This window comes from Calypte anna, chromosome 9, assembly GCF_003957555.1.
Source record: "Calypte anna isolate BGI_N300 chromosome 9, bCalAnn1_v1.p, whole genome shotgun sequence".
NCBI classification, from domain to species: Eukaryota; Metazoa; Chordata; class Aves; order Apodiformes; family Trochilidae; genus Calypte; species Calypte anna.
The window spans coordinates 10349658-10365039 of NC_044255.1; the positions used below are offsets into that span (position 1 = coordinate 10349658).

The 15382-nt window shown below is 37.2% G+C and overlaps 1 protein-coding gene across 7 annotated transcripts in view; it reads right to left on the reverse strand.

Annotated features, from left to right (window-relative positions):
- TRIP12 (thyroid hormone receptor interactor 12) overlaps positions 1-15382 on the reverse strand; it is a 73858-nt gene that overhangs the window by 19740 nt on the left and 38736 nt on the right. For 6 of the 7 annotated variants that reach the window (XM_030456187.1, XM_030456190.1, XM_030456193.1 and 3 more), the window contains 20 exons: positions 13784-13889; positions 12584-12720; positions 11595-11678; positions 10115-10210; positions 8944-9092; positions 8569-8604; positions 8367-8462; positions 7865-7957; positions 7571-7732; positions 6678-6746; positions 6413-6578; positions 5597-5714; positions 5303-5459; positions 4859-5012; positions 4126-4354; positions 3300-3418; positions 2498-2705; positions 1298-1398; positions 997-1171; positions 476-617 (listed from right to left, as the gene is read on the reverse strand). In XM_030456187.1, the coding sequence (XP_030312047.1) occupies positions 476-617; positions 997-1171; positions 1298-1398; positions 2498-2705; positions 3300-3418; positions 4126-4354; positions 4859-5012; positions 5303-5459; positions 5597-5714; positions 6413-6578; positions 6678-6746; positions 7571-7732; positions 7865-7957; positions 8367-8462; positions 8569-8604; positions 8944-9092; positions 10115-10210; positions 11595-11678; positions 12584-12720; positions 13784-13889 (2597 nt within the window). The remainder of the gene's footprint in view (positions 1-475; positions 618-996; positions 1172-1297; positions 1399-2497; positions 2706-3299; positions 3419-4125; positions 4355-4858; positions 5013-5302; positions 5460-5596; positions 5715-6412; positions 6579-6677; positions 6747-7570; positions 7733-7864; positions 7958-8366; positions 8463-8568; positions 8605-8943; positions 9093-10114; positions 10211-11594; positions 11679-12583; positions 12721-13783; positions 13890-15382) is intronic. The other variant, XM_030456191.1, reaches the window with a different exon arrangement.

Sequence of the window (15382 nt, forward strand, 5' to 3'; positions counted from 1 at the left end):
TGAGTAACTACTTTAGAAGTTACAGGTTTACATCACCTATCCAGATTCAAGCTCTTGAGATGTTAATAATTCACCAAATTTTTTATTTCTTCCATCCTTTCAAAAAATGCTACTTTCCTCTTGTCCGCTGCTCATCCCCTACCCCAAGGCTCTTACTACAAACTGTGTTCTTTAGGTATAAAATTATTCCCTAACATGTAACTAAAATTTTAAAATTTCAAATAAAATGCTATGTGACACATTGCTAGGAATCAAGAATACCCTTCTTAATAGCAGTCATTTGTCATAAGCGATATGTGTGAAAGCTTAGAAAATAATTCTCAGAAAACATCCCAAGCAATCTGTTCCAAATTAAGAAGCACTATCATTTATTATAACAAAACCTATGCTTAAAGTATTGGGCATACTGTCTAAAATGGTAAGCTTTCCTCTAGCTTCCTCCTGAATTCCCACCTCCACTCTAACCATTTCTAACCTGGAGGTTGAGTTGTTCAGTTGCAGTGCAAAGTCTCTGTAATACATTAAGTGCAGGATTGCTTCCATCCATATTTTCAGAACTAAAGTAACGTTCGACAAACTTATGGGCTTGCTCCTTAATCCAGCCCTTAATTTTTTCTCTGCAAAGAAGCACACAAAAGACATTTGGCCACTCTTAGCAATTACATACTACAATACTCAAAGTAAACACAGCTGGAGTATGGTTTTCCCCACATTAAACAACAGTCACAGAAAAACCCTTGCTTCTTACACCAATGAAATAAAGGTCTATTTTCTACAGATAACTTCTTGCACCATTTCCTCAGCATGCTGCTTTAAACTACTAAGAGTTTACCTGGTTCACCTTAATTTCTTGATTTTTCTTTTTATTTTAACAGTGGTTAAGCTCATACTCCTTTGACAGATGCTACTTAATCACTTGATGGCTCAGGATAAGCAAGTCACTGTACCTCCAAGTCAAGACCATATTAGAAGTAGTTACTTTTTGTGTGTCTGTACCTGTTATTAGAAATGGTATCCTTGGAAGCAGCCCTTGCAAGACCACTTACTCCTGCTGTTCGTGCTGGTTCAATGTTGTTACTGTTGGACTGTGTGCTTAATCTTCCCCATGTTTTAGGATTTAAACTTGCCAAGAAGGAAGATTTAGGAGATTGGGTAGTTGTAGGGCTTTTAGCTGGAGGAAGCAAACACAAAATTAAAAGATTCAACAGATTTATTGTAAGGTAGCACTTTTGACAGCCTATAAACTTACTTCTAAATCTAGAAGAAGATACAGGATCACATTCTAAGAATAATTTACCTTGATTGTCTACTTTGTCATCATCTCTAGGAGGAGAGTATTTTGGTCTCCTGGGCCCTCGTTTTGGCAGTCTTTTCCTCTTTAAAACATCACTCAGTCGTCTGTCCAAATTTAAAAATAAAGTAACATTATTCCCATCCACCTTTTTCACATGCATCCCTGACCCTCAGTTCAAGACATAGCTCAGCTATTTCCTCAAGGATGAAAAAAAAAGGCTCCATCCCCTGATGAAGAGGGCACATAAGGTATGAATGAGCTCTGGGAGAAGGGGCCTCAGCACCATTTTAATTGGAAGGACGAAACAACTGCTCCATCCAGAAGGGAGGGGTTTGCTTGTTGTCAAATTTCTAACTATGGGCAGCCAAATACAGCCAGAAGTTTGATTAAAGACTTCCCATGATTTGCATTATTTTATTTGTGGTACCATCTGCTTTTCCACTTATTTGATTACACTTTAAAAGAAGAATAAGAAAAATCTCCACAAATTCCTACTGAATAAACACCAAAGGACACCGTGTATTTTACCTGCGTCTCCTACTAAAGCCCAAAAAGCACTTTTTCAACAATTCAGTAAGTTCCTACTCAAACCCTACACTTTCCCAGTTCACCTATTTCAATACCGGTTTAAGATGAGTTTCCTTATTAATATCTAAGTTACATATATATCTTAAGACAATTTTTTCACCTCTAAACTTAAGACAAACTGTGTAACACTAAAATAATTTACTCCTCCAGAGTTATTAGTCCTTCAATTGTTCAAAATGGCTGAGTTCCAACAAATAACTTAAGAATAATTTCTCTTTTCTTCAGACTCCAGCAAAAAGGAACCATGCACCATATTTACAAACGCCCTCAAAGAATCACTATCCTCACAAGTTACAAGAGTCTACTACAGTTCCTGCACCTCAAACAGTATGGAGAACTGTTTCATTGTTTCATATTACATTGTAGCCATCATTACATCACCAGTTGTTTGTTTTTTTCCAAAAACTATTTCATATACTGAAAAAAAAACCAAAAACAAAACACCTACCCACTGATAGCTTCAACACCATTTTAGGTCCTTAGAGGAAACCACCACAGGGAAACACAAATGATACTGTAACAGCTCATGTCAGCCAAAACTTTAAAATCCAAACCAACAAAAAACCCAACACAAACAAAACCCCACAGATTGCTCCCAACAAATAGTGCACTTACCCCTGTGGGCTCAGATCCAAAGAATCCTCCCGGCTGTGTTGTAAGCTAGGAGAGCCCAAATCAGCAGCTGCATTACTGGCAGCAGTGGCTGTCCCAGTACTTATTGTTGTAGTGGTACCCAGTGTTCCTGATCCATTAGTGCATACTTTCGGTGGGCTGGTTAGCAAAGCCTCAGACTCTGCTAAGTTTTTCACTTGATGCATCACCCCTTTTCAAAAGAAGAAGTATTTGTTATGTGGGTTGGCTTGGTTGGGAGGGTGTTTGGGAGAGGGAGAAGAAAGAGAGGTGTTTGGAAAGGTTTAAATCTGTTATTAACACCTCTGATTTGACTAAGGTAGCATTGGCTCATCCCACCCCTCAATAGCAAGTTTTTAAAGTTAAACCCTTTCTTGAAAAAAAAGCACAAAACAGCAGCTGAAAGAAACCGAAAAATTCACAATGTATTATAATAGAGAGTTTCTGCCCAGGACTCATCAGGCTTCTTTCCAGTTAGACTACTACATAATTGCAACAAGCAATCCTCAACCTAAATACAAGTTTCCTAGTGTCTAGAAAGCCTATAGAAATTCACTTCAGATTCAGCAAAAACAAGCCTCTCTTCCAGAGACCTGGTCAGCTCCTCCCCAATCATATGCCAATAGTCTGCATGGATTTGCCATTATTATTCAAGAACAAAATTAACTTTCCACAGCCTGGGGACGGGACGAGGGGGCAGAGGATTAGGGAAAAATATATGGATTTCTCACACACACACACACTTAAAAGACTAAATAAGGAAGTGAAGAGGGGAAGCAAGACTTACCTTCTCTTCTGAAGTAAACACTAAAAATGTCAGGTAACTTCTGCATTAAAATCTCTGCCATCTGCAGGGCTCCAACTACTATCTTAAGGTCTTGACTTGATAACATGGAGGCAATATGACTAAAACAGATAATTTTGCAGAATTAGGTTTGACTTCTCAATTTAAAAAAAAAATATCAAGCCAGATCTTCTTCTACACACAGTACCGGAGACTGAAAGCAAACAAATTTCATTGTGCTTTTGTAAAAGCTATTAATAAAAGGCCTGTAAAAAGATTCTTCCCATCTAATCACTTTTACCAAGATTAAACGTGGCATAAAAGAGTTTTCTCCCTTTAAAGAACAGTGTGGTGGACCTTTGTGCTGCCTTCAAAGAGTAGTCAGTTAATTTTCTAACTGCATCTTCTATCTCGATACCTAACTTTAAGGTCTACCATGTATGAAAGGTTTCATGAATAGAACTTAGCAATTGAATGCCATGAGAGTTTTATTATTCCCACTGTATTACCTCAAAAGTGAAGTTACCCTCAGAAAAGTTTATAAGCATGTTTTAGAAATAAGGAAAACTGTAAGAGGTAATATTAGACACTGATACTACACACAGTCATATAAGTAATCTATGTTTCTAATAAGAATGCCTAGAGTTGGCACCTACTGCAGAAGCTAAAACACAAACTCCTAAAGAGCTGACAGCCTCAGCTTTTGGAAAATAAACACACAAGAACTTAAAAGTATAATTTTCCCCTGGAAGAAACTTTGAAAAAAGCAGTCACAATTCTGAGTTGTAAGCTCAAAATTAGTTTCATCCATGGTGGTTTACAAACCCACCTTGAAACAGCATGGTTTTTCAGCACATCCTTCAGAAGTTCAGCATCAGCAAAATAAATAATCCTAAGAATTGCTCTAAGGCACTTGTGTCTAACAGCAGGTCCAGCTGAAGAACTATACACTTCATAAAGAACACCAAACAATGTTTTGATAAAGGATTTTGCCAGTTCTGGGTCCTCTTTCATTAGCTGTGCTCGAGCATCATCCTTCTTCAATTCTGAATGTCCACCTGTGAGAAATTGTTCAAGAATTCACTATTCAGCTTTTTTGCAACTTTGCTCTGATGATCACTTTCTTTTTTTAATGCTGAATTAGTTTAGCTCTTGAATTGAAAAATATAATTTAAGAACCAGAAAGCAAACTGATGGCAAGAATGTAAGTACAAATCCTCCTCTTTCAAAAGGTCAATTTCTTTTTCTTTGGTTTTCTTATATATTTACTTAAGATAGTAAGAAGCTGTTGCACAGGCTTTGTTAAATAAAAGTTGTATGAATAAAACTATTTCAGAAAATCCCAAGCTAAGAACCCCCAATTTAATCCACTTACAGTTCCCAGGAAATAAGCTTATATGTTAAAAGAACACAGTCAACAGCTTGAATTTTGTTGTTATGCTGTCTTCATTCACATAAATCATAGTTTGATACTCCATAGAAACCACAAGAAACATATTATCTACATAGTATGCAGTTGCATAACCCAGCTAAAGACCAGGTGTCTTCTAAGCTGTACTTACTAGTGTTTGTATTGGCTAAAGGGTTTGGTTTTCGCTGAATGGCACGTGCTGTTCCAGTATCCTCATTTATTTGCTGCATAGAATTAAAATCAATAGTATAGACACGGCCAAGTGTAGACAGGCTTATCTCATCCTCACCAACCTGATGAGCTGCCTAAAAACAAGGAATAGTTTAAAGTTAAGAACTCCCTAGCAAATCGGAAGTTATGCAAAAGCTAATGAGAGGTGTAACACTGCAGGAGAAACAGTAACAGACAGAAATACAGTAAGAAGAGTGATTAAGCAGTTCAGTGGAGTATTTCAGCACAAATTCTGAGCAAACTTGTGGTTCTAACTCAAAGAACGAGGCTGTTACTTTCAAAACCATAAAGAAAGCATTCAATTCCCTGAATAACTGCACATATGGGTAAAAAACATCACCATACATAGATGTGTAATTAGTACCTCTATTATTCGACTATCAATCCTGTTATAGGGGTGCCAGAGACCCCTGTCATCTCGCCATTGCCATATTGCACCATCTGTATTTTGTGCATTTCCTTTCTTTAGCATAGTATCAACAGCAAAGATTCCTTCTTTTGGCAGGCAAGGCATAAGTTCACTGTAAAGAATAACAAAACAGGATTTTACTAGAATTATACAATAAAATCTGTCCAAGCTGAAAACTTCAATCATTTTACAGAAGCTACGAATATTAACATACCAATCAGACCAAAAACCAAGGCCTGCATAACTTACCAGATAAGAGAAGTAAGCTCATACAGTTCTTGAGGACTTCTTGGAACAAGGTCAATTTGTTCTTGACAACTCCCATTTGAGGCTCCACAAAGGAGGAAGTGAAGCGTTTCTGCGATATCTATAAAGATTGTTATTTAGGAGATTGCATTTATGAGAACACAGGTTCCATCTTGGGTGAGACACTACACAGAAACACTTGTCACTACCCTAAAGAAACACACAAAGACTCCTTCTAAAGTCACCTCGTTGAGCAGGTTAAGACATATGTTTGTTCTCATCTCTTGTTAGTGGATTTTGAGTTTTGTGCTTTCTTCCCATCTTGGAGAGACTACCACTTCTTGAGGGGAATACCACTCATTATATAGGACACAATTTTATCCATCAGAACATACAGGGTTGTTGAGGTCAGAGGTCAAAATTTGAGATTAAAAACCACAACAAATGGCTAAAGAGCAGTTACTTTTTTTAATGTTTTCCCCTAGAAAAGGCCCTTAAATCATATTTCCCACCCCATCCAGATTACAAAAAAAAAAACAGTATACAGGTTGTTGAGAGATGAGAGTAACTTGTGCAGCTAATAGAGACTCGAAATTAGGTGAGCACTCCAGTGACAGCAGCTAAAGACAGGAAAGGGCAGAAAAACCCCACAGGAAAAACAAACTTTCAGTAAGATTTAACTAAACTTTGTATCCCAGGGGAAGCGTAGTAAGAGACAAAAGAACACAGTATTTGTTCAATCAAGTGCACAAAGTTCCATATTTACCACAGGCATTAACTTCAACAGGTGCCCCAGAATATGAAAGAGTAAGAACTCACTTTGCTTCATAAGTTGGACCGCAAGTGTCGGACAATTGGAGCACATTAAGGAAAACATGCGCACCACCATGATGAACATTCCTGAGCTCAGGATGGGAGGTGTCACTACCAAGAGTTGCTGGATATTTGTTAACAAATCCTTAGAAGCAACCTGCTGGAGCAAGTTCTTTAGAGGGAAACAGCAAAATGAAAAATATTAGACTGACTTAGAGAAACCAAGGGAGGGACAAAGGAAAAATCCACATCCCAAAAAACACACCCTTACCTCTTCATGCTGGAAGTTATCCACTAGCCGTGCAAAACAGAGACAAGTGCTTTCAACAGACTTTTTGTCCTATTATAAAAAAAGAGTTGTGTTTGAATTAAAATATGTTACCTTACACTGGATTATCTTGCCATTTTAAGGCATTTACCACATTTCTCCAAAAAGGCCAGTCAAATCACATTCTACGGAGTATTACAGCTCTGAATTTTAAATTAATTGATACAGTTTAAAGTGATGTCCCTGGGAAGAGTGATATTTCCTGGGAAACACCTCACCTGGGAAACACCTTATAGCACAAGCACCTTCAGATATTAATAAATAGGGTTATACTTATTTTTTTTTATTCTACAGTGAGAAAACATACAGGAATAGAGCTACAAAGCTAAAACAACAGATGATGCAGGAGATAAAATGCAGGAGTGAAAGCTACAGTTCTAGAGAGTACAGGAAGCCTGATTTTTATATCAAACATCCAAGATGGCAAAACCAAAGACACCAAATTACTGATTGGTCTAAAAATAGCTCTAGTTAAAGTTCACTGAAACACTCAAAAAGTTCATCTGAACAGCAATGCTGTTGGGTTTCTTCTTGCTGATGGGCAACAAACAAGGATTACAAATCCACTAATATTCTTCCTGTGATTTCAAGTACCTTATTGATCTCATTTTACATAATTGACAAGGGTGTCATGAATTCGTATCCTTACGGTATGTTTACAAAAAATAAAAGGTCCATTATGCACATTAAAATACCCCAACTTGACAGTACAGAAACTTTAAGGCAATAATAACGTTGTCAAGAGAAGGGAAAGTAAAGAACTAAATACCTGGAGGCAACTTTGTACTACTTTGAGATCAAAATTAAAAACTTTCCACTTTATAATCGTTTCTTACCTGATGGGTTAACCTTTGTGTAAGCAGTGGCAAAGAGTCTGCCACAAAGTGAAACTCATCAGGTGTTATACTCTGGCAGCAGTTGGCAGCAATAGCTAGGGCATTCCTCTGTGCATTTATACTGAAGAATTCCAGATACAGCAAACAGTCTGCCAACCCACCCTGTAATAAAATAAAAAAACATTTTTGTTCTCAGTACTGCTTATGTCACAGAAGCTTGTTTTCTTATTTCATCTTCTCAGACCACCAAGATGTAGCACTGGTGGAGGGAAAGGTGCTTTCAATTCTACTTACTGCCTGCAGAATGGCTTTACTATGCCTGCGTGATAACATCTCCAGGGCTGTAAGGGCCTGCTCTGCCACATCAATGCACTGAATAACCTGCAGCTACAAGAAAACAAGAAAGTTTGTAGATTAATTTCTAAAAGTTGGTAAAAACAATAATCATTAACACTTAGATAATTAGCCTGTACTAAAACACATATGCTAATGCAGCTGCACTGCTAACCGTAATCAAGCTAGACAATTTAAGGCTAGATCAGCTATTCCAAGTTACTAGTTTGTGTAATTACACAGTATCCTTGCAACACAGACAAAAAGTTCTTGGTGAAATCACATGGTGATTTCCAGTAAGGGTGTGAACACAGAATAAACCTGTTTTTAAAAGCTTCTTATGCATTATGCATTATCTTATAAGCTATGAAAAGAAAACATGATCTTATTGGTATATCCTAAAGTTAAGACAAAAAATAAAATACCTTGAGAATAGTTTAACACTGTTTTGATTTCATTTTACCTTTTCCAAGAAGACAGGAATTGCATCGACCACTACAGCAGATGATCTGGGAAGTGCTTCCATCATATACGTTAAGGCCCGACATGCATGATTCATCTATTAAATACACAGATTTTTTTTTTTGAGGTTGAGATAATACATTTTTCTATTTAAAAAATAAAATTTCTATTTAAAAAAAACTTCAACATTATAAATAACTTACAATGTCAAAGTTGTGCTCCATCTGCAGCAGCGTTATCTGTATTGAAAAAAAAACAAAAGTATAATTAGCTTAGTAAAATCATCTAGAGATCTACCTAAATAAATGGCACAAATCAGAACCATAGCTTCTAACTCAGGATTTTTCATTTAGGAAAGTTTCAGAAGAGCTACTACTTATTCTTCAGATATTATAGAATTAATAGGACTATTAATTTAGTAAAACATGCCCTCAAAACCCAATAGTAAGATACACAGATAGATATACATGCATTTGTACAATTAAGAGCACCTAATAGAAATTAAGAATATTTCACTTAAGCAAGATACTGACTGAATTATTACATTCTCCAACAGAAATAGGAGATTTAATCTTTACCAAGGCTGGTACAACACTCTTGACTGGAAATCCTCCTAATGTTTCTTCATTTCCCATGACTAACAGCTGGCACATCTCAATCACAGCCTGTAGTTGCTGACTTTCATCAGTGGCTTGGAGACCTTGTAAAAGCTGTTGGGCTTTGGAACCTAAATATCCAGGCAAAGATATTAGGAAAGAAGGTATTAGAAGAGTTAAGTGTTCAAGGGAACTGTTATGCTGTATTTCTGCCAGACTGGAAGACCAGAGATAGTTTGTTTTCCTCTGTATTTGTAGTTTCACCCTTTCCCTGTCATAAAAAGGGGGAATAGGAAAGAGAGGCAAAGTCTCACTCTTGGCTGCCTTTCCAGTGCAGACTGGTCAGCACAGGAACTCCACCACACTGCTCACCACAGTCATCTTGCCAACCAACAGCAGATGCGAGAACCCACACCACTCCACCTTTATGAAGCGAAGGAATTTTCAACACACCCCTTTTATAATAAAGCATATGGAGTATCCATGCAACCCCATCCTCTTCTTGGCAGGCAGTACAACAGGCTGCCTTTGGCTCTCCTGGGAAGCCAAACAGACTTGGACTAGGAGGTATGCATCTTATCCAACTGCATACTGCAGGCATGGTGGCATAAGGCTAAGGACCATGTTCTCACTGGCACACTGCCTGAAGGCACTTATTTCTGTTAGACACCTAAGATACTTTTGAAACTATATTTTAAAAAAACAGACAAACAACAAAAAAACCCACCTTAGAACTGATATCTACTACTAGTTTTAAAGCTAGTTTAAGCACTTATTTAAAGCCAGCAAAAAACCCAAGGCATTGGAGAGGTATTTTGTTAAGCAGCCCATCATGCAAAAGAAAAATATAAGGAAGGGGTGAAAAGGCAAGAACCCTCCCTTCCCCACCTAGAAGTGAACACTAAGATGCCACATACCCCTCCCCAAAAAAAACCAAACAATGGCTAAAGCAATCTTTATCTTCCTTATAGGAAGGCAAGCAAATTAATATTATTGACTAGCAATCTAGCACTATCATGACATACAAGTCTCCAACATGTAAAACACTATATTAAACTATAAAGCTAACACAAATATTAGAATTTACTAGTGGCTGAAATCTACTACTCTGGAAGTGGAAAGAATTAAGTCAAATTAGACAAACTTTGCTTACTAGCTCCACTTCCAATTGTCCTGTGGAAGAGCTGCGACATCCGCGGACCAAGAGGGCCAAACAGGTGAGGAGGAAGACCCCTAGCCTCTAATAGAGCTAAAAGCAAACAGAGGATAACAGCCATTGTCAAAGCTTCTACATATATATTTTTTTAAAAAGGTTATATTCCATGAGGTTATAATTTAAGACTACCAGAATTTTGATACTTTAAGAAAGAAGAGTTAGAATTAGATGACTGCATCTACCTCGATTTCAAAAATAAAAAAAACAAACACCAGAAGGATGACCTTTAGGAAATAAATTCTTCATTTTTATATGCATAAGAGCATTAAGGCTCTCTAAGAAGTCACCCATTGAATTTCCAGAGTTATGTATTTCACAAAAGAACTCTGGTCTACCAAGTGTAGATCTAGAATAGTAGATACAGCAGACTGGAATTTCAAGTCAAACCTCAAGTTACATAGAACAGCTTAAAGTTCGTATTTTCTGGCAGTAGTAATTTGGAAAAAAACCTAAAAAACCCAAAAAACCAACAACAACAAAAAAACCCAAACTGTTCTGAGCAAGAGATGGAAGGACTCTGCTGGATATAGGGGGCTTTTGTTTTGCTTTTGCATGGTTTCAAATAGTTTTACTCAAGCTAGATTAAGCAGGCCATTCTGATCTTTACTGTAGCAGGCATTTCTAGTGCTAATCAATACAATGATTAATAATAAAACCCAATTTGGCTCAGTTTCCCTAATGCATACCTATGCTTACTGAGGGCTGTTAGCAGGTGAACAGGTGGTAACACAACACTCGTTTCCACATTAAATAGCCAGATTAACCAGAACCTGTCATTCAGAAAGGAGATCATAATCTCAGAACTCCCTGCTATCCAGTGGCAAAAATATTAAAAAAGATGCAGGAGAAGCAAACTGAGATTCTACCTCTCTGTACTCTCAGATCTTGAGACATGAATCCTTTAGCCCAAGCACAAAAGCAAGCATTTTAAGAACACTTAGGTTTGGTTTGATCAAAGCTTACAGCAACATGGGTATCAATGACAAGCACAAAATAAAATGTTAACCAGAAGCAGGCAGAGAGTATCAGCAGGCCTAGCCTGGCCTGTCAACTGAGAAGATTCCTTCAAAGGCTTATTTTCATATTTGAACTTACATACTTCACAGGACTGAATTCTAGATTATCTCCCCCCACTTCCTTCTGAAAAATCATGAACAGGGGTGTATTATACACCATATAAGTGAGTGAGGACACTAAGCCATCCCCTCCAGACATTTTTTCCAAATTCTTGCATCTTTAGTGAATTAACGCTTGGAACTCCATACTTCACAACTACAGTAAGCAAAGCAACACATGCACAGACAGGGAAACAAAATACAGGCTTCCCACTACATACAATAAATACAGGATTGGGGTAGGTATGTCTATTTATAAGTTGCAAAAAGAAAAAGAGGCAAATTACTAGCAACTTTTATACCTTGCAGTCTTCCCATCTCAGAATCATCTGACTCACTTTCTCCAGAGGTTGTCATACCTACAGCCCCAGCAACAGAACTAGAAGCTAAAGAAATAAAATACATATTAATCCAAGTTAAAGGACCTTTAAAGCTACAAAATCTGCACCAGTTGCACAATCAAAGAGTGCTCTGCATTTAACATTGCCACCGTCATACTTCTGTACAATTGTTCTTTTAAAAAGACCAGTCTAAAATTCTAATATTTACCAAAAGCTGAAAACAAGTTATATCAAGACAGGATAATGAAAAAAAAAAAAAATCAATAAAAATTTTAAAAAATACATCTTGATCAGTAAATTGCCTTACAGGTAGATTTACCTAGATCCTTAGTAAATACATGCTTTTCTTGATGAAGTGTTATGCTACATTTAGCTTCCAATAGTTTTTACTTTTGGTACCAATGTATCTAGTTTTAAAAAGCAATAATTTTATATTTTCTACAATCCAATAGTTTCTGGAAAGCTCCTTTGAACTCAGTTCCAATTAGGACCAAATGATAAAATTAAGTACTATTTAACAGGACTGTGCAAGTAAGAATTTTTAACTTGGTTAAAATTTCTCCACTACAGACATGCTTGCCATTTTAATATTAATATTGCAGAACGAGTAGTTACAAAAGAGCTTTTACACATAAAAGCATGTCTTGTATATACTGATAAGTCTGGCATCTCTTCAGTTGGCCATATAGTAACTGAAGTAGTAATCTTCTTTTAAAAAGGCAGACATCTGAAAGCTTAAGTCTACTTCATTGGACACAGTTTGGAGACTACAAAAAAGCCTAACTGAAACATGTACCAGATATCCAAGATGTAAGATTCAAACAAAGATCCCTCACTCAAAAAACCTTCCAGAATTATTTGCCAGCTGTACCAGCTTAAATAATAATTTGTTCCCAGAACTTTTTATCAGTTACTGTACTAAGAATGTTTCAGTTGGAATTTTCTCTTACCTGCAGCTCCTTGGGGAGCCTCATCTGTACGTGCAGCTGAAGAGTTAACTCCATCCTGGTTGTTGTCAGGATCAGCCATTTTCTCCTGTCGGCGAGCTTCAGCTGCTCCTCTTTTGCCCAGGCCAGAGCCTCGCCGACTAGAGTCAAAAATCAAAAGTTTCAGACTATGTCCTAACATTATATCCCTCAGCACAAGAGGGTCTACTACAACAGTCAAAATGAGCATGATGAAAGTAACTTTTAGTTACAAATATTGCATACATTTGAAAAGTTTGATGACAAAGGATCATTGAAGGAAGTTCTGAACTACAGAAACCATGAAGGACTCTGACAGTCAACTTGGTTTTCAGTGCCAGAACAAGTTTGAGGACACAAGCCTTTTTAAATTAGCTTTTTTTAAATACTACTGTCATCACCACTACAAATATGGATGTCTACAAAGTAAACAGTCAAATTCAAATGCACACTTGACAACAGAATCAGACTTCAGAAGCTTTTTTTTAAATTGCATGGAATGGAAAGATCTTGTGCTGGAACTACTAAATGTAGTTCAGGTGCAAGGAAACAAAAAGCTTGTTAAATGTAGTTCAAGTGCAAGGAAACAAAAAGCTTGTTATGGCTTCATAAGTCCAGCATCAGAACGTATACAACTACAAAAATTTCTTGCATCCCAGGACACACTCTCCCCTCCCACTTAATCTACCAGCTGATTAAAATTACAAATTCAGGACTAGTTTTCTGCTGCATCAGAAGATACAATAAAAACTGAATATATTTGTAGTGTTGTTCAGGTACAGCTGCTGACAAGCTGAGTCAGACCAGTATCATATCTATTAAAACAGACTCCTGTGTGGTAGCCTGAAGTTTGTTTTTTTTAAATAAGCATGACTGACAGCACTCTCAGTGTCTGGTGTCTTTTTAACCAACACCTCCCTAAGGAAAGGATTTGTTAAACTTGTAGTATTGACTTTGGATGTTTCTTTCCCTCCACCCCCCCAGCTGAGACTTAGCTGAAGGTCCGATGATGACAAAATCTATGCACTATCCATGACACTGGTGTACAAAGTAACCTCACAAGCCTGAAAAGCTACAGATACTTCTACAGTAGCAATGCAAAAGATATACAAGGCCAGTTTTCATGCATGAAAATTACATTAACATCAACACACTTCAATTACATTTCACTATCTTAAGCTTTACCTGGTGCTAGCACAGGAGCCCGTGGTCTTTTGCCGTGTGCTCCGCCGCAAACTGGGGAGCTCAGCAGGTGGTGATTCACTGCGCTTCTTCGTAGATTTTCTTAGACCTATGTGATATGGTAACAATTGGTTGTAAATCAGTCTTTAAATAAGCAGCAGCTCTACAATGAAATGAAATTTCTGTATACAGGAAAATTCCACATAGAAGAGCTCTTAGTCACCTCTTGCTCATTATCTTAAGTAATACCACAGTCTCCGTTACCTAGACACCTTTTCCTAAACTACACACTACAGTTATAGAAAAGCTTGTCACTCTCTCATGTTAAACATCATTATGGGATACAAGTTTTTTATTTCCACATGTTGATATTCAAAAAAACTTAAAACAGAAGATGCTTTAGCTTTAGATAAAGAGAGAAAAAGAAATTCAGTTGGCAAGGAGGGCAATGGTGGCTGCACCTCACTTTTCCCATCTCTGAGTAAACCAGTGCAGTATAAAACTTAATCTTCATCAATAGATGAATCGTAATTTTTAGTCAGTTTTGTTAACATTAGTATGGTTTAAGAACAACTGCCCCAGCTGTCCCCCCAGCTCTACAATAATTAAAAGAAAACTCTAACATTCAATTTAGACATACTATTACTAGATTAGATAAAAGATGAGAAAGTTAGATCACTGCTCCCTCTTCTGGCAATAAAGCAGAAATAAACATTTAAATGTGCAATGTTTCTGATCACAATACCTACTAAACAGGCTCCCATCTCTTTCCTTAGTTCTGAAACATTTGAAGAATGCTGAGTTGTGGTGCTGAGGAATGAAGTGATAACCAGACAGCTTCTGACTGGATATTTAATGGAAAAAGTAAAGGGATTTGAGAAGCTATTACTGACCTGGTCTGTCCTTTCAAACACCATACTATATTTGATCCAGAAACACAGTGCTGTGGGCAGCTAAGTTCCATGCAGATGAAACCTAGCACTGAACTGAAGCAGGCCAGCCACTTAAATACTCAGGTGGTCTGAACATACAGAACAAAATATGCGACTTTCTCAAATATTAAAAAAGCAGTGGCATTTTTACTACATATGCTTTCAATGCATATTACAAAAATTCGGTTGAAGTTGCTACAAAAAAAAAAACATGGTAACTCCAACCCTGCTCACATCCAGTAAGACAAAGAAAAGTGCTACAAAATAAAGAAACAAGAGAAAAACAGTGGGGAAAAAATTCCACAAAAACGGTGGAATTCACCAGAAAACTATACAATACATTGTATTTCTTTATGTCATCAACTCAGCAAGCCACTTTCTACTTCAGATCTGTGGATACTCATTTTCAAGTAGTCAGACCTAACTATTGAGCAACTTCGTATCGGCTTAGTAACAGGTTATCAGTGAGACACCACACATCCACCGTAAGCTAAATAAGATTGACTTAACTTGTATAAGCAGTATTTCTGCTACGGGTAAAGCTTACACAAAACAGCAGAGTTCAACAAGTTACTGTTAATGGCATGATACACTCACTGATGTCTTGCTGTCCCCAAGCCAACCCCAAAATGCACGAAGTGCACACCTGACACTGTCTCATTCTCTTAGT